This window comes from Polypterus senegalus, chromosome 8, assembly GCF_016835505.1.
Source record: "Polypterus senegalus isolate Bchr_013 chromosome 8, ASM1683550v1, whole genome shotgun sequence".
Taxonomy (NCBI): Eukaryota; Metazoa; Chordata; class Cladistia; order Polypteriformes; family Polypteridae; genus Polypterus; species Polypterus senegalus.
Genome location: NC_053161.1, coordinates 67,295,631 through 67,314,081, shown reverse-complemented (window position 1 = coordinate 67,314,081; position 18,451 = coordinate 67,295,631). Strand labels below are relative to the sequence as shown.

At 37.9% G+C, this 18,451-nt stretch overlaps 1 protein-coding gene across 1 annotated transcript in view; it reads right to left on the bottom strand.

The window, feature by feature from the left end:
* Window positions 1-17,957, bottom strand: part of tspan12 (tetraspanin 12) — a 99,517-nt gene extending 81,560 nt beyond the window's left edge. The window contains exons 1-3 of the mRNA XM_039761210.1: window positions 17,047-17,957; window positions 10,965-11,047; window positions 10,010-10,145 (exon numbers count right to left, since the gene is read on the bottom strand). Of these exons, the coding sequence (XP_039617144.1) occupies window positions 10,010-10,145; window positions 10,965-11,047; window positions 17,047-17,112 (285 nt within the window). The 5' untranslated portion in view covers window positions 17,113-17,957. The remainder of the gene's footprint in view (window positions 1-10,009; window positions 10,146-10,964; window positions 11,048-17,046) is intronic.
* Between the last annotated feature and the right edge of the window lie 494 nt (window positions 17,958-18,451).

Below are 18,451 nucleotides of genomic sequence, written 5' to 3'. Positions count from 1 at the left end.
CACCATTTAAATAGCCTTAGTAAAAAAGGTCTTCTGAGGGGTGCTAAGGTGCTCTGTAACTGGAACACACATTTTGTCCCTCTTTTAAAACTGGAGACTACCACTCACATCTGTTAGTCTCAATGTACTGTTCCAACGTTCTACGAAACACTGTTTATTAACCAAAACATCCCTGCAACACCCACTGCTTCATCCTCTCCTGCAACCTTGTCACTACAGAACAATTTAAGTAAAACTGAGACATCCACCGAAGATACAAACACAACCCCAACTGATATTTGTGGCATTGATTCCTTCTAGGAGAGTGTATCTGCTGGGTGTCCTAAAATTTTCATCCACCTCTCAAGTTGTAAAGAATTTGTGCATCATTGAATCATTGATTCAACTGCCAGAAATTCTTGATGGCTGTCCAAAGGAAATTATCTATGACCTCAACAAACTCTACCCACATCTGTGCCTGTGCTTTGACAGTATCTCTCAGTTAAACTTAAAGATCTGCTAGCACTTTACAGAATGGGGTTTTCTTCAACCTAACAGCTTTCCAACACATGGGTGAACACCAGAAGATTACAGGATTGCTGACATGACAGGTGTCAGCACTCTCCTGGCCACCACTCTTTTAACTCTTTCAGGGCTGATGTCAACTTTTGTCAAAATTCAGGGCTAGAGGACAGTAATTGGCTGTAAACTGCGACAAAACTCGACTGTTCGACTCTCTTTGCTAGAAGGAAAGTTACATAGCTTTGCCGATTTAACCTCGATTCCCTATGCATGTGTGAGCAGTGAAGAGCAAACAACCTCTAAAATGGCATCGACATCTGGCAAGAGACCAAAGCGAATGTGCAAAGCAAAATACTCCATGGACGTTTTATGTAATTTTGTTGAATAGGACTATGACTTTTCGGATTTTCAGTTTAATGCAAGTGACCTGGAGATGGAGATCAAAAACAAAAGTGAGGTACCAGCATCATCTGATCGGTCCCCAGATGATCTTGGTGATTAACACTTTTGTGTAGCTGATGTGCCTACAGCAGCATTCACCTGGGAGGACCACCACATATGATGACAAGATGTACAAACCATATTGTGCCACACTGCTGCTGCCACTGCTGCCCACCTGCTTTGCGAAGACAGCCAGGCAGCCGACCCACTGTGTATTTCTGCTGACCATCAAGGCACCCCTGCGTAGCAACTGCTGCCAGAGATGCCGAACATGCGTCAACAGCAGCCACAGCACATAACAAAAGACTTTTTATGTTGATTTATGTATGAAACCATTGCTTTGTGTGTTTTTAAGAAAATTTAGAAAGTTTTTGAAAAAATATTCAGCCCTCAAAGAGTTAAGCTGCCTCCCATGGCTGAGGTCATGAACAGGGTCCATTCAGACCCTATACCATTGACTTCTCCCAGGATGAGGGAGAAGTTCTTCAGAAAGGGAAGGTTGAACTCTTTCTGAAGAGAGGCATCCACTATTTTTTCCCAGCATACCCTCACGACTCATATTTGTCTTTGAAATCTGGCAGCAGATTCTACATCAGTTCTGAGCTGCCTTACCTTCAAGTAGTGATCTGCTAATGACTCAGCGGCCTTCTTTTCAGAATATATAGTCTCCATTATACTGAAACAATTACAAAGACAATGATTGATCATTGTCCAAATGTGTTCTGGGCCCAAGTACACTTTTGATCAACCCTAGTTGATAGTACAGAAACCCATAAAAATCTGATGCTTGGATTCAATTCTGGAAAGACAATCCTCCCAGTCATACCCCAAAAGGTATGTACATCATTCTCCACAATTACTTTCCAGTAGAGCTACAGAGCTACAGAGTCATGAGATGTTATCAGTCAAACAGGTTTTATTTTGTCTTAAGCCATAGGATCAGGCTTGTGTGTTAATTGTGCAAGAGCTGATAATCAATGTGTACTCATCTGAAATTACAATGTATGTGATACCAGCACAAGGAAATAAAAGAAAACAGGTGTTTAGGACAATGCAAACAGAAGAGAGGCTTGTCAATCCAACATTTCATGTTTGTTATACCACAAGAGTAAGGAAAATGATTAGGACAAGATTGCAGCTGAACTGAAAACATTCATACAGGCACTGTAAGGCAGCACAGTAATTGAATGTGGCTGTTACTCATAGAGTACCGAGGATAATTAGCATAAAACCACCAGTAAAAACATGAAATCATGGTCAAAAAGACAAGAAAGGGTCAGAATTGTGGTGAAGCTAAAACAAGAACAAGAATCAAAGGACAAAACAAAAATCGAAATTCAGATTCAGAAGAAAGTTGTAACCAAAACATATAATAAAAATGATAGGGCCTCTTAGAAATAAAAATATTATTGCTAACCCACCAATCATTTAGGTGATATTTTTTGGAAAAATCTACAATATAAAAATGCCCTGGCTGAATCAAAGCAGTAACATAAAAAACAGATTGTTTTAACTGGTTGTGTTAATAGCAAACATTGGTTTCATAACAAGCAGTTGACTAAAAAACCTGCAGCCACTCTGTGCTTCCAGAAGCAAAGATGCACATTCCTGGCAGTCTGTCAAGGATAAACCTATCAGGAGCCTATAACGCCAGAAAAGGATCTTTGAGGTCCACCAGCAACCTTACCATCTCATCTCCTTTTCTAAATTCGTTCATTCATTCACTTTCGGAACATGGGAAACAAGAAGGCAAAGCCTTTCCTGACATGTTCAGAAAATGAAGAGACTCTCCTTTCATGCAACGCCTTGTCAACTGAATTACATATTAACCCACGCAGGACCAATTAGGAATTTCTAACCTACATACTGTAATCTGCATGTCATTTAGATGTGAGAGGAAGACCATGGATTCTGGTGAAAAAATACAGAGAAACTGTACAAAGCTTTACATAAACACCAGCTAAGCTGGGATTCAAGTCTAGGACAAGCGGCCTTTAACCACTACCTACTGTACCAACCTGCCCTTTGTTTTTGATTAAAGTATATATACTTAAAAATATCTGACAGGATTATTCTATAATATATACTCAAACTTTACATTTTAATCAATATGAGTAAAACTGTCTAATGTATATACTATACATCAGTGTGACAATTTTAAATATAGCCTTAGAAGAGGAAATTCCTAACATAAAAATGGTTTTGGATAAACTATTACTTTTTTACATTTTCACAATATGCTAGAACTATAACATGCAAATTCTCCACATGCTGCCAGACCCCTAGTCATAAAACAGTTTTATCTTCCACATGGGTAATGCCAGTGATTGAACAAGCTAATCCCACACCTCCAAATGCTGATTAATGCTTGGGAGGTCCTGTTTGTTCACTTGTCCTGTCAGGCTTGTAAGACTGATGAATGTGTTGACTCCGGTTTGTAATACATAATACTACAGCCATAAATCATTTATATCACAATTATTCAAATATGTTGACAGGCTTCGAATGATTTCTTTCATAACAGTACAGTTTTTAATGACATTTTCAGTGTTAGGCAGCAAAACATAAACAAGCAAAAGAGAAAAACCCCTGATTTAGTGCTCTTTTATTGCTTGCGTAGTGTATTAATACTAAATTTACATCGGAAACCAACGGATGAAGGCTGAGTCAGAGTTGCTCCACTGCAGTTTATCAAAAGTGTAATCAACAGCTGGTTATCTATTTTAAAACTATTCTCTTTGCTTAATGCAAAAATAGCTTAAAAACATGACCTGAGCTTGAACTGCAATTATATCCCCTATTATGCATGATATTAGTGTGCATTAAGAAAAGTTTTGAACAGCTCTTATAAGAATGATAATAGCTCTAGTCTTTACACCCATCAAGACAGATAACAGAAACAAATAATGAGTATGGTGTGTTGATCTTGTAACATGCTGTGGAAATAAACATCATTCTTGCTTGTCATCATGCTTAATCCACAGGGTTAGTCATTGTTTCAGACTTTAGTCGAGAGCGGGGGCAAGTCATATAATTCAATGAGAACTTCAGTTAACAGCAGGAAATAACAAATTGGTGGGATTGAAAAACTACCGCCACTGCAACATTAACTCTGATATAAAAGAAGTGATCATTTACATGTGTGTTTTTATATACAGTTTTCACACGCTTGCGCACATAAGAAACAGCTTAAGGGCTTTGGTGATGGCAATTACTCGCTGAACCATGGTTCCTTCACTCATTCAATTGTTCCACCACTGAATCTAACCCTTGCTGCCTGGAACCCATATGACCAGAAGTTTGGACATTTTAAATTAGCTCTATTCTGAGTTCTCTTGTGAAAAGACGCATCCACAACTCTTTGTGGGTATTTTGTGTTTATAAATCTTGTAATTATACAGGGTGACAAGGGTGGTGCCCCAACTCTTTGACATTGTTTTGTCTCGTCTTTACACAATAAGTACTGCTAACAATTTATTGTACTTCATAATGTTACGTTAGCAAAGGTACATAGCTCTTTCAATTTGGCCAGTGGTAGGCCGTGTAAATGTTAAATGGATTTGACGGGGTTGTCCTGAAGGATAATAATTGAAGCTAAACCATAGAATATTAGTTTTCAAACTTGTGGTTTTATCCACAAATACTGAAAGTGAGATCACAAAATGAGTCAATACCAGCACTTGTGACTTAATGGCAGGAAACTGTCTGCTTTTAAAAGTTTTATTATCTTGAAATAAGAAAACCTTAAAGTGACATTAAAGTAACACTAAAATTTTGATAAAAGGAATGACAAAGGATAACAGGCACCAAGCCTCTTTAGAAGCTGCGATGGGATGTAAACCTCAAAGTGTCTCATTCATACTTTCTGTCAGAAAGTTATCTATACTAATAAAAGGCAAAGCCCTCACTGACTCACTCACTTACTCACTGACTCATCACTAATTCTCCAACTTCCCGTGTAGGTAGAAGGCTGAAATTTGGCAGGCTCATTCCTTACAGCTTACTTACAAAAGTTGGGCAGGTTTCATTTCATTCTACGCGTAATGGTCATAACTGGAACCTATTTTTTCGTCCATATACTATAATAGATGTCTGCTCGATGGCCGTGGGAGGTGCCTCCCACGTAATTTACTGCCTGCCCATATAGGGCCGTCCGTCAGCGGCAATCCAATAGAAACACTGCCGCTAAATATTCACGGGTGAAGGACTGTGCTTATGCAGACGAAGATGAGATGGTCAGGGTGGTGTTTGGCACAAACTCAGCGAAACTGCGAGAGAAACTTTTAAGTGCCGGGTCTTAGCTAACATTAAATACAGCCGTGAACATCGCACGAGATGGCACCAGCACAGCTGGGAACCTTCGATGCATGTACACCGAGTGGCTCACATGAACTGACACAGTGCACAGACAAAAAGCAACAGTTCCAAAGAGTGCTGAACAAAAAACAAATTACACAACTGCAGAAACAAAGCACGGTGTGAACCGTAAGTTTAAATTAAGTTTATAGACACACTCCCGCTGTTGTTTGTCATGCCTACGACGAGTATGGTATTCGCAAGATACAAGTTTAATGATAAGACACGAGGTATAAACGAGACTTTGGATCACTTTGTTGCGGAGTTAAAATTGCTGTAGCAAGAAACTTTGAAGTTTCTTAGCTAACATTAAATAAAGTCTTGGACATCACAAGATCGCACGAGCACGGCTGAGAAGCTTCGATGCATGTACTCCGAGCGGCTCGCGTCAACTGACTTTGCAGGACTGGAAAAGATTAAATTAAGTTCATACACACACTACCGCTAAATATTCACAGGCAATTTCCACAACTTACTACCGGGAATGTCTGTTGAACATCTTACACTCACGAGTTCCGATTTGGGTGGTGAACACTTCGATGAATGAAACCTGTTATCTTTACAACGGGTGACAAACACGAAATAAACTTGAACACAACACCTCCTCCAAATACGAACCTGACTGAAAGAAATAATGCTAATCAAATCCTTGATGACAGCAACACTCATAACGGTCACAAGACTATTACATTGACAATCATGTTACGTTATTTTTAAAATGTTTCCTTTTCTTAGCACAAGCACAGATGAGAAGCTTCGATGCATGTACTCCATAACGCGTTAAAAAAATAACGCATTTAATCACACTTTGCATTCCAAGCAAAGGGTAACTTTTGTCAATGTATGATTTTCTTTTACATCGATTACATTGATGCACACATCAGAGCTACAAAAATGTAGGAGTCGGAAGAAAGCGCGTTTCTAGGACTGATCGGAGGGAAATTTCATTTCAAAAGACTACCCGATGGAAGCCTTGACGGAAGCCTATGTATCTATATACAGTATACAGTATGTGTATGTGTGTATATATATGTTTATATGTGTGTGTGTATATATATATATATATGCCAGCAACACTCATGACAATGACAACACAATTACATTGTCAATCATGTTACGTTATTATTAAAATGTTTCCTTTTCTTTTTCATTACTTCTTTAACACAATACTTCTCCGCTGCGAAGCTTGGGTATTTTGCTAGTACTTAATAAATAATACAATGTGACTTACTTCAGTTTATCTGCTTTATCCATCTGTTCTATACTAGTACAAATACTCAGCTTTCATCATAGACAGGTACTTTTAACTCTGTAAAGTTTTATTTATTTAAGCATTTTGTTGTAAGCTGTAAATACTGTGTTGGTGGTGGTGTTTGAAATAATTCATTGTTAAAGAGTTATTTTCCCTGTCTGTGTTTTCTCACATACTAAGAGCAGGTGAGGCTTCTTATTGTGTATATTCATAAGGTTTGTTTATAGTGTCACAGAATCCCAGCATTTCCTTTTGGGAGGCTGTAACAGAAAATAAATACATTGTGAGGGGACGGTAGACTTTATTTTGAGACCTACTACCATAGAATAATAGCAGCACAATGGTTTAGTGGCCAATGCATAGGATGCAGGTTCAGGTCCTGCCTTTGACTCACTGTGTGACCTTGAGCTAATTTAGCCAGCCTGTCCTCCAACTGTAGCCCCTCGGCAAATAAAATTCAAATTGAATAAATGTATCAGCTGAATATACAATTAGTAAAAGCTGATATCTAATTGTAAAACAATTGGGTTTTAGGATAATGGAGATCAAAAACACAACAAATATGTAGTAGTTTTATGTCCTGATGCTAAATTGTTTAAAATGATTTTTTCCATTATTTTTTTAAACTTTGACATTGGAATCTTTTGGAAATCAGTATATTTTACCAATCTGAAAGCTCAAATGAGTAAAAGAAAATCACAAGTGTCAGTAATAGCTTTATACCATGAGGTAAAATATTATTTCACAGGTGTACACCTTGCAGTGCTGTGTGAAAAACTTAACTGCAGCTTTCTGTATCCGGATTGGCATTGGATTTCACATTACTTTGTTCTCTGCAGGCTAATATATAATCATGATTTGCAACCAGAACAATTGGGCTTTTAATCAGATCTCAATAGAGCAAATACAATGTGAAGCCATGAGAAACATGCAGCACAGACTTTAAAAGCAAAGCAATTAATCCATATACCATCTGGTGTAAAAGAGTCGAGAGTGTACACGTGAGCTGCTACAGAGATGACTGCACCTGCCTGTTAGTTAACTAAGTACAAGGCTTAGGGGTGGAAAGTTGGAATTCCTAGCATTACCTTTTTTTGTATTTATCCCATTAAATGGTTTGTCAATAGGTCAGGAGTTGATGACCAGTAAGTGACCTGCACCAGATAGGCAACCAATTGTTCGAGATAGCCTGAGAAAGAGTGTAACTCATCTGAAGTAGAAATACTGTAGGTTGAAAGGTCCACACTTGGCTGATTTGAGTTTTCCAGCACTGACTTACACCTATTGCAGAATTAAATACTAAACTCTAAACATGTAATATATACTACTCATATACACATACATACAGTACATACATTGATTATGTACAGGCCAACAAGCCAGATTGACTCCTACACTTCTTCTAATGCATTATTTTATCATTTTTTGATTTAAAGCTTAAAGCTTATCTTAGTTGTATAACCATTCCCAGACAAACCTCACCTTTTTTTGACACAGTACATAGATGAATAATGGATAAGCATGAAAGAATGTGGCAAGACAGTAACAAAGTTCAAATTGATTGTTGTAATCAGGCAAACAGTGAAATGCATGTATGCCTAGAAAACTCTCCTAATCCATCACACCACCAACAGTGGAAGATAAAAGGGACTTCCATGGAGAAAGGAGATGGGAGTACATAGTAAAGTCAGTATTTAGGGAAACATATTTACATATTACCAGATTCTGAGCAAGAAAGACGACCTTCATGCATGGAAAAACTAAGCTGATGTATTATGCAATATTTTAACAAGCACCAAGATGGAAAAAAACATCGGAATTGTCAATTCAGCCCATCTTTCTTACTGAAAATCTGATTGCTCCCCAATCTTCATTCTCCAAAGCAGAGTTTCCTGCTGTTAGGTTCATGATAGGGGGTTAGGAGTTATCACCTCTAAAGGAACAAATATGAACTGAATTGAAACTACTGGTTACTTCACTAACTGCACTCTATTCATGAGTGGTGATCATACTCCTTAAACACTCTCTGTAGTCAAACCAACCACACATATGTCCTGCTCCTTATGGGCTGTCTCAATTTGGCCACTCTCCTTGACATTCACCTCTTTTTAAATTAATTTATGATAGACAAGTGAAAGTGTTGGAAATGTTCTATCAGTCCATAGTAGCTAATGTGCTGTTCCAAGCTGCAGTCTTCTGTGGAAGTAAACTGAGCTCAAAAGAAGCACAATGCCTGAACAAACTTATTAAGAAAGGCTGATCCATCACAGGGTGAACCCTAGACACACTGGAAACTGTTGTGGAAGAGAAGATGATGGCAAAATTGTATGCCATCATTAAAAATCCCATCCATCTCCTCCAGGTGTTGCTCGCTTGGACATTTTTAGCCATAAACTCATTCCACCTCAGTGTACTAAGAAACACCCCTGCATGTCTTTTCTTCCCACTGCTATCAGGCAATTCAATGTATTCATTAAGTGTATTTTGATATATTTATTTTCGTATCAATTGTTTTATTGGCCGCATTGTCTGTCCTGTAAGTCTGTATCCTTGATTTTATATTTCTGCTACTGTATGCTTCTGAATTTCCTCATAGGATTAATAAAGTTTATCTAATTGAATCATTCCTAAAGGCCTACATAGCTCTTCGGGAAAAGATCATTCTAGAAGACCAGTACTTTCCATTCCAAATGGTTAGCCTGCTATTATAATATTAGCATCCTTCTCTGGGTCAATTATATTAAATTTAGCCTTAAAAGACCAAATTCAGGGAGCTCTATGAGACTTGTCGCTGACAGATAAGATCAGGAAATACAATACGAATTTCATGGACATCCAATTTTTTATAAAGAGTCTAGGCTATGGGATGCATTGTAGGCTGAAGCTGCCACACAGAACATCCATCTAAAGGTATGAATGAGCATGTAAATCTTAAGTGATATAAAAGTTTTATCTCTGTAGCTGGCTGATAGTTTTGTGCTTGGAGAATTAGGCCAGTCGGCTGCTGGCCATAGAATGAAAAGTGTAGTATTGGATGGCAGACGGTGTAAAGAGCTGCCAGCACCTGTAAAAAAAGAAACCTAAACATGAAATGACAGCTGTTTTATTGTTTTTTGCCTGTTCTATTGTGTCTCTCCTTCTGTTACTACCCCCTGTCTGTGAGAGCATTTTAATTTTGTGTCAGGTCTAAACTGGATAGTGACTTCACATTATACAGTAAATATGATTGTTTGTAACAATACATACTGTATAGCAACATATTACAGTTAAAGCCAGTGACTGCAAGTGTTTTCATTTTTCAAGAATACAGATTTATTTCTCCAAAAGTCACACAGTTAACAGTAGGAATGTTGAAAACATTACAATTAATAAACTGCATTTTGCTGAACTAACAGGAAATAATGCATTTTCTGAATCAAAGGTCACAGATGCAGCAGTTTTACCACACAGTATACTTACCCATGACAGAAGCAGAGGATTTCCTTTCACAGTACCACAATACCCAAGCATTCCCACAATGATTAGAAAACAGCACACAGTAATCATCACTGGATGAATCACCGGGGAATAGGTCCGAAGAACTGCTTCTTCCAGCCTGCAAATAAAATTAAAGTATAAATAAATAAATAAAAAGCAAGTTATGCAACATAGTTTGGAGAAAAGATGTTGTTGGTTTTACTTTTGTGTTTACCCATGGGAAGCCTGCTTGCCCTCAGCAGTTGTTATTAATAGTTCTTCTTTATGTTTATTCTGCTGTCTAGCATACTAAAAACTTGCTGTATTTTCCATTTTAGCATCCACTTAAGAAAACATTAAGATGTGAGAAAAATGTTTAACGTGTGTAATTTTAATTAGTCACACATGCATTTGTAAAGACATTATTTGCTGTGCTTATGTAAGGTTCATTTTTCTAATTATCTGGAGAAGCGCTTATAATAAAGTATGCGACACTGTGTTTTAAATGCACATTACAGGTGTTTAGTATCTGGAAAATAAGAGTATGAAACAGTTAGTTAACTACATCACAGGAATTTTGCAATCTTCTGTATTCTGCAAATACTGCATGCCACAGTACTTGACAGTACACCCTAATGTAATAATCATATGCACTTATTTGTATATCATCCTGTGTCTAACCAGAACAATATGAATTGTGCATCCAGTCCTGCGAGAGTAAGCATAGTATTGGACATGAGCAAGGTAGCGGAGTCAAACGACAAAATTAAGGTTCTCCTTTAAATTTCTATTTCAACACATTTCATTTTTTTTGTTGTTGATGCATTCACTCATTGTACCTGTCCTGTCAATTAAAGTTCACTGCTGCCAAACAAAGTGAGCATTTGACTATAAACATGCAAATTTTTCATTATTTCAATTTGTCATATATTCAAATAAGCAGGGAAGCATAGTGTACCTGGTGTCAGCAGTTAAAATGATGACATTGTTGAGGTAATCCCTCATCCAAGCAGAAACACCCAAAATGCAGACTGACATCAACTGAAAGACAAATTAATTATTTATATTTATAGAGAACTTTTACTGCATATTCTTAATCTAACAATTGAAAAAGTAAGGCACCAAATGAACATTATCAACCTTTTGTACCAACATGTACAAAAGGCTCCTACTCATTTCCAGAAATTGTCAAAGATGTTAATTTGCCATAGGCAGAACGTATGGAAACCAGTGCAACAAAATTATAATTAGAGTGTGCGTCACTAAACTTTCCTTTACATTTTAGTAAAGAAGCAATCATAAATTTAGCTGACTTCTTCCAACCTGTTAAGAATGTTTTCTTGCCACATTAATGATAGTATTAGTATGTGCTTTAACAGTAAATGGGCTACAATCTGGGATGAAGTTTAAATGTGAAGGAGGGATTTCCCATAATGCATTTGTCTATGAGACCTGTATTACTTGGTTAAATCTGAATTTCTTTCTCTTGTCTCCATAATTCCATGGAGGTGGAAAACAGGCATGATAGTAGATATTTTGACGCAGCGTGAATTGATTTTTACCTCAATATTCCTTTTGAACTGCTTGTCAATTTATGCTTTGATATTGTATTAGTATGCATTTTAAGAAAGATTTTCTCATTGTACTAACCTTCTCGATTGTACTTAAATTCTTCACCAGAGATCATATTTCTATATTCATCATGTAAAAGGGGCTCCAATATTTAAATATTAATGTCACTCTCCTGGAACTCTTAGTGACATGTTGACAAAATGAAAGTTCATTCACTTACCTGTAATGTACAGAACTGAATGACACAAAAATAGGATTAAATTGCGTTTAACGGAACTTATAACTGGGAAATAATCCAAAATGTTTCCAATTACAGTTGGACTGCAGCCAGTTGGTTTGGTCTATTGAAAGGTGTGATGTGGTACAATAAATCTTTGAACAAAGTGATCAGACTGATCTGTGCCCAGTGGATAAGGCTGGCAGCCAAGAGTAAATTAGGTCACGCTAAAGACCGCTCTCTGCCAGAAAATGCTGAAGTAGTATTTAATGAAAAAAAAAATACTTTTTTAGCATTCCCAAAAGGAAAGAAATACAAATGATGGATTTTGGAGGTTGTTAATCAATAATTTGTTTGCTGTTGATTAAAATCAATGTTATTTGTCTTCTTATACTATCTTTGTTTTGAAACAAACACAAGGTTATGCTTTACTAGTCTTTTTTTTCAATTCAACTGCCTCAATGCTACAGAAACCCAAGACTGAGTTTCAACATGGTTTGAGGGACACTAGGGAACCTTACCTGACCAGGATACCCCCTGCATGGAAGGACAGGGGAGAAAGTCTGCATAAGGTTTGTCTACACCAGGGTGCTAGATGGCAGCCGCCAAAGGGCTACAGTATTGCCATGAATTCCCACAGGGAATCTTGGGATTTGGAGTTTGTTGAGTCATTCCTGTTGGACTCCATGGGTGCTGCCAGGGGGTGGTGAATGCGCTCGTTAGCCCTAAACCTACACTGGAAGTGCTTTTGTACCACAGCTTTGGGGACACAAGAGAAGCTGCCTGCCACATCTCCATGAGCTAGAGTTGGGAGGAGGAGGACGAAAGCTTTTGTAGAGCAGTGGAGGAAGCAAAGACAGAGAGAAAGACAGGGAAGACTACAGAATTGCAGAGTGTCTGTAAATTTGTATTGTGGCATGGGAACTGCCTACTGGAAGAGTTTGCCACAAAAATAAATCCTCTTGTTTACTGCACTTGTGTCCAAGACGGTGTGTGTTTAACCATCTAAATTTTTCCATGAAGTTCTGTAGGACCACATTTATTTAATTTAAGTGAATTGTTCAGAAAGCTAGCTGTAGCGCCATTAAAGGGATTACACTAAATTTAAAACAGGCATTTCCTAACAAAAAGATGTTCTCAAAACACAGTTTTTTTCATGAGGTCTTTTCTTTATATTATTTCAAAGTTCAAACATTATTTTACCTGCACAGCCATTTTCTAAAACATGGTTGAAATTATATTATATTAATGCCTGACATGTTCAGGATCCCCAAAGCATTATAGCGACCAAATACAAAAGAATCTCAACACCCATGGTAAAAACAAACTCACAAAATGGTGACAAATTGAAATCACAAAATAATGGTACAAATATCATAAATTGTAAAACAAAAATCAGGGAATTATCTGCATTAACCTGACAGTAAAAAGAATCCTAATAGCTCAGGGGTTCTCATACTCGGTCCTGGGGACTTACTGTGGCTGCAAGTTTTTGTTCCAACCAGATTCATAATCAGTGACAACACCTGATAACACTGATCTCATTTGATTAGCTGGTATTTTTTTCTCTCATCTCTTATTCTACTTTCAGAAAAGCACAGCAGCATGATTTTTACATTTATAGGACATTTTAGAAATATTTCTGCTTTTGCTATAGATTTAAATGCTTAACTCTCTTTTGTTGATTTCATTATACGCTGCCCTTTCTCTGTGCAGTTTTCCCCATTCATTGTATCTTATTAATGATTAATAAAAATGTGCAGAGCAGACACCCAGGCAAACAACACTGAATAATCAAAAGCTGCAACTACTTTAGCATCAGACCCACTAATTACTGTAGTAAATAATGGATTAATTAAACAAGTAAAACACCTGGAAAAGTAGAATGAAAATCAAGATGAAAATATTGTTAAAAAGAAAAAAATACATTATTCCCATATAACTGCTTGGTACATTTTGATATATATTTTTTGTTTTACCAAACTTAGTTTTCTAATTTCTATATTGCTCCCAAAACACAGAACTTGGGAAATAACGGTTCACTTAATTAGCCCAGGAGTCTGGTTTGAACAAAAACCTGCAGCTATAGTGAGTCCCTAGGACCGAATTTGGGAAGCACTGTAATAGCTAAGTGAATAATTTTATATGCTGCCATTAAAATGATGCAACTGGTTTGTCTTACATCTTCCTCTCGCTGACATTGATCATGTACAGTTTAGTTTAGCTGTAACGTTGATGCTCATTTAAACAATTTACTGTATGCTATGATATGCTAAGGCAAAGCAAAGCTCAATAAGCCAATATGAAAAGTGAATTTGAAGATGAAAACTCTATTATACTGTGCACAAAGAACTATAAAAAAATGAGTCATCACTCCCTTTCAAGGCAGCTCAGGCCCCTTCTTCTTCTTAAATCTTGCCTAAAGAAGCTGCCTCAAAAGCTTGTGTATTGCAATCTTTTTAGTTACCCAATTAATGGTGTCATTTTGCTTGACTTCGCATTACATCCATAATGGCAAACACTGTACAACACCTTGCTACTGTGAGTGTTTGAATAAGGGTATGGGTATGTGGGTGAGTGCACTACAATATGATTGCACCGTATCTTATTCTGATTCCTGTCTTATCCTCAGGGTTACTGGGCTAGGTTCCAGTCCCCCATGACCCTGAACTTGATTAATAAGGTTTCAAAATGATTTTTTTTTTGTTGTTTTTTTTTGTTTATTACTTAGGGGTGGCACGGTGGCGAAGTGGGTAACGCTGCAACCTTGCAGTTAGAAGACCCGGGTTCTCTTCCTGGGTCCTAGCTGAGTGGAGTTTGCATGTTCTTCCCGTGTCTGCATGGGTTTCCTCCAGGTACTCCGGTTTCCTCCCACAGTCCAAAGACATGCAGGTTAGGTGGATTGGCGATTCTAAATTGACCTTGGTGTGTGTGTGTGTGTGTGTGTGTCCTGTGGTGGGCTGGCACCCTGCCCGTGGTTTGTTTCCTGCCTTGCACGCTGGGATTGGCTCCAGCAGACCTCCGTGACCCTGTAGTTAGGATTTAGTGGGTTGGATAATGGATGGATGTTCATTACTTATTTATCTGCTACTGTTTGTTTAGTGTTGGTCGATACCAATTCAGATGCTTCTTTCCTCATCTCATTCAGGGCTACTCAATTAAACACAACACTTCTAAAGTTAGGCAGTGGGCATGAGCCTGTTTTTGGAAAAGAGACTTTAAAAAAGTAATTACATAAAACCAAATTTCCAGTATGGAGTGTTTATCTACAGAGGTTTGTGTATAATAATAATTACTCAAGAGGATAAATATGCAACATGAAATAGACAATGTTTTTGCAAAAAATTTGTGATGGAACAATGTAAAGAAATTACCTGCACATCCATTCATCAAAGAATGTGCTGACTTATTAAAACTTATAACTATGTATTGTACTATTTAGTAAACTATGAATCTGTGATAGGATATGAACCACTATGAACTGAATGTCAATTATTATCTTATATACATTGCTTTGTGAATCAATAAAAATTTGGATGGACTGAAGCCCTATCTTGGATTGTTTCCTGACTTTAGCCTGATGTAGCAAGGACAGACATCAGCCCTTGCAACCCTAAAGTGGATTACGCAGGTTTTGCAAAGGATGGATGGTTAATCAATTCAAAGAAAATAAAATCTGACCATGCTAATAGTTTGCTCACCATTATGGACAGGGAGTTGCTTGTTCTAAAATAGGTATGATAACATCATTCATTTCTATAGAAACTCAGTGAATCAATTACTCAATCTCTATTTGATGTAGTGCCGTTAACAACATGCGGTATCACAAATTACTCTAAAGTATTAGTACAATTGCAATACACATTTCAAAACCAAATACCCAAACAGTCCAATATTCACTTTTTGAAAAGTTCACATCCACAAAAAATGAGCAGCATAGAAATCAAAGGTAGCACACTGACTTGTATATAACATAAAGTGCATTAATTATTGACATAAGCAGACACCTAACATACTGATAATGATACACTTTAACATGCCCATTATTAGAGGTCATTTTTCCATAGTTTGACTTTCTTTGTAGCAATACTTTGACTGAGCTTACTTTCATTAATGTCACTGCACTCTTCTTAATTCAACTCTTACTATAACATTGAAAAAGGCAGATCTCATCTATAAACAATTAATTATTTTAATTATTACAACCTAACATGCAAACATGTAATTCAGGAGATGGCAAACTTTAAAGCAACAAATCATAATCAACACAGTATGGTAACCTCTTGAAATACTTGTTAATAAATTCAAACGTATGGCCTCACATAGATGCAGTTGGTTTACAAAATAAGTTGCTAAAATCCTATGCATCTTGGCCTAAAATGAAAACCTCTAGTTACAGTGATTCTCAGGAATTTGAGCAGATGAGATTTTTTTTTTCTGAATTCCTTAGCAAGATGCTTTACATTATCCACTCATCCATTTTCTAACGGAATCTACAATAGAATCTAACCCATTTACCCAGATCTGTGTTAGCCTGTTGTGACAGCACTGGGTACAAGAGGGTACAAATCCTGAACCAGTTGCCAGATTATCACAGGGCACATTCATTTTCTATTACTATTGGGATATTCAGAAACAATGGGAATTCTAACATGGGCATGTGGTAGGAAAGTTGGAATACCGGATGGAAAACCTACACAGGCACAAGTGGAGAACATGCCTTTTAATAGGACATTTGTTCATGTGATGAGTAGCTGATTTTCTTAGGAGATTATTTCTATAAATCTTTAAGTCTTGAATACTGTACTGTTTATGTGCTTGCACTGAAATGCAATTTACTGCAACAAAACAATCCAACTCTTCCTTAAGGGAGGCTTGTCTGAAATGTTTAGGCAGTAAACTTGGTTTTGTAGCGAGAAAAAAACTGAAAAGGCAAATAGGGAATTGTACTAAATAAATACGCTTTTAAATAAGTAAGACATTCGCAAAGAAATTCAGCAACTACAATTCTCAAAGGTAAGCGGTTGAGAAACCCTGAATACTATACGCTGCAAGGGAAGGATCGCGTTAATTGCACTGAATGGTGACCGATGGGGCAACCACTTTTAATTTGAAAGATGGTAATAATTCTATTACATATACAGAGACAAGTTACGTGCCAGCCCCATGTGGCAATACGCCTACTCAGCCTTATTAAAGTGTGTAATGTGAGCAGAGAAGCTGCCACCTGCTTGCCGGTGTCTTGTCTTACCCAGAAGAGTAAATTGAGAGCGTAGAGGAGGGAGCGTAGGCACTTCAACGAGTCCTCGCGGGCCATTCTGAGATTCGCGGCGGCTCAGCACATCCCGGCATTGTAGCACAAGCTGGCACCATATCTAGAGAAGGCGCAGCGGAGCGAGCCGTGCTGATCCAATCCGAGACGTGTCGGCTCTGCTTGACATTTGACACAGGGCGCAGAAACAATCACAGGCGTCGGCAAAGGCGTATCACCCTTGAAACATGAAGACGAAGAAAACCCGGCATGCCACATTAACTTCTTTAAGTACGCCGATGGCAAACTTGATCTTGCTCTTATTGTTGCGCTGTAATTTCCCTGGAATCAGGCAATATCACCACAGCTGTGCACACATGTTGTCCGCTTGCTTTTTGCCGTTTCCTGGACAGAATATGTATCACGATGATGATTTTAGGGCAGACAGCTTTCCGCGTTTAACTTTGCCAGATGATGAAGCGTAAACAATTGTCTTGTTCATTCACAGAAAAATCAATACTTCCTTACGCGGAAGTTTAAAATCAAATCGAAAAAGAGGCATTACATGTCTTTAAAAGAGTGTGAACACAGCATTGTAATCCAGAGCGGAGCAAATCTTACCCACAACAAGCATGAGCAGAGAAAATCAGTGCACGCCGTACGCTCATCTGCCACCCACTAGCACTTAAGAGAGCGGAAAACTTAGGCAAACTTGGGTGAAAGCTGGAAGAGCGCACTTGCTGGATGTGATCTTAAAAACGACAAGACAATATCCTAAAGCGGAGCCTCAAGTTAACGTCGTTCTTGCAAACTCCTCTCGCCGGCGGTTCTCCAAGTTGCCATCCCTGCCGAATGTTTTTGCTGCTGTCACAATTTCAACAGCCTAGATGAGGCAGAGCTCTTTCGGACAAAATGCGCACTCTCCTCTCCAAAAAAATAGGCGCATCGGGTGCTCTTCTGGGTCCTAGAGGCTTGACACTTCTGCCAAAGAAAAGAGATCGAAGCACTGAATAGAGTCAGTCACCTTCTGGAACAAATAAACTCACTCCTTATCTTATCAGCAATTCAGAGTAACTGCAAAGAAACAGAAAGAAGGCTATCTGACCTGACTTTCAAGATGATTATCGAGAGAATATTTATTCTCCTCTGACTCGAGCTATGGTTTAACTCACATACTCTTATTATTACTTTTACTACCTCTGTCCTCGGAGGAAGACTGTTTGGCCCCATTGTCTCCCAACCTTATCACTGCATGTGTGAAGTTTGCATGGTCTTCCCATCTATGTGTGCGGAATCTTGCGGCCTATGTGTCAACTAGCGACTTTAAATTTGTCTGCCACATTGTCCCCAGCAATGAACTGGTTCAAGTCTTGGCCCCAACAAGTATTGATGAGTTAGTCTGTGT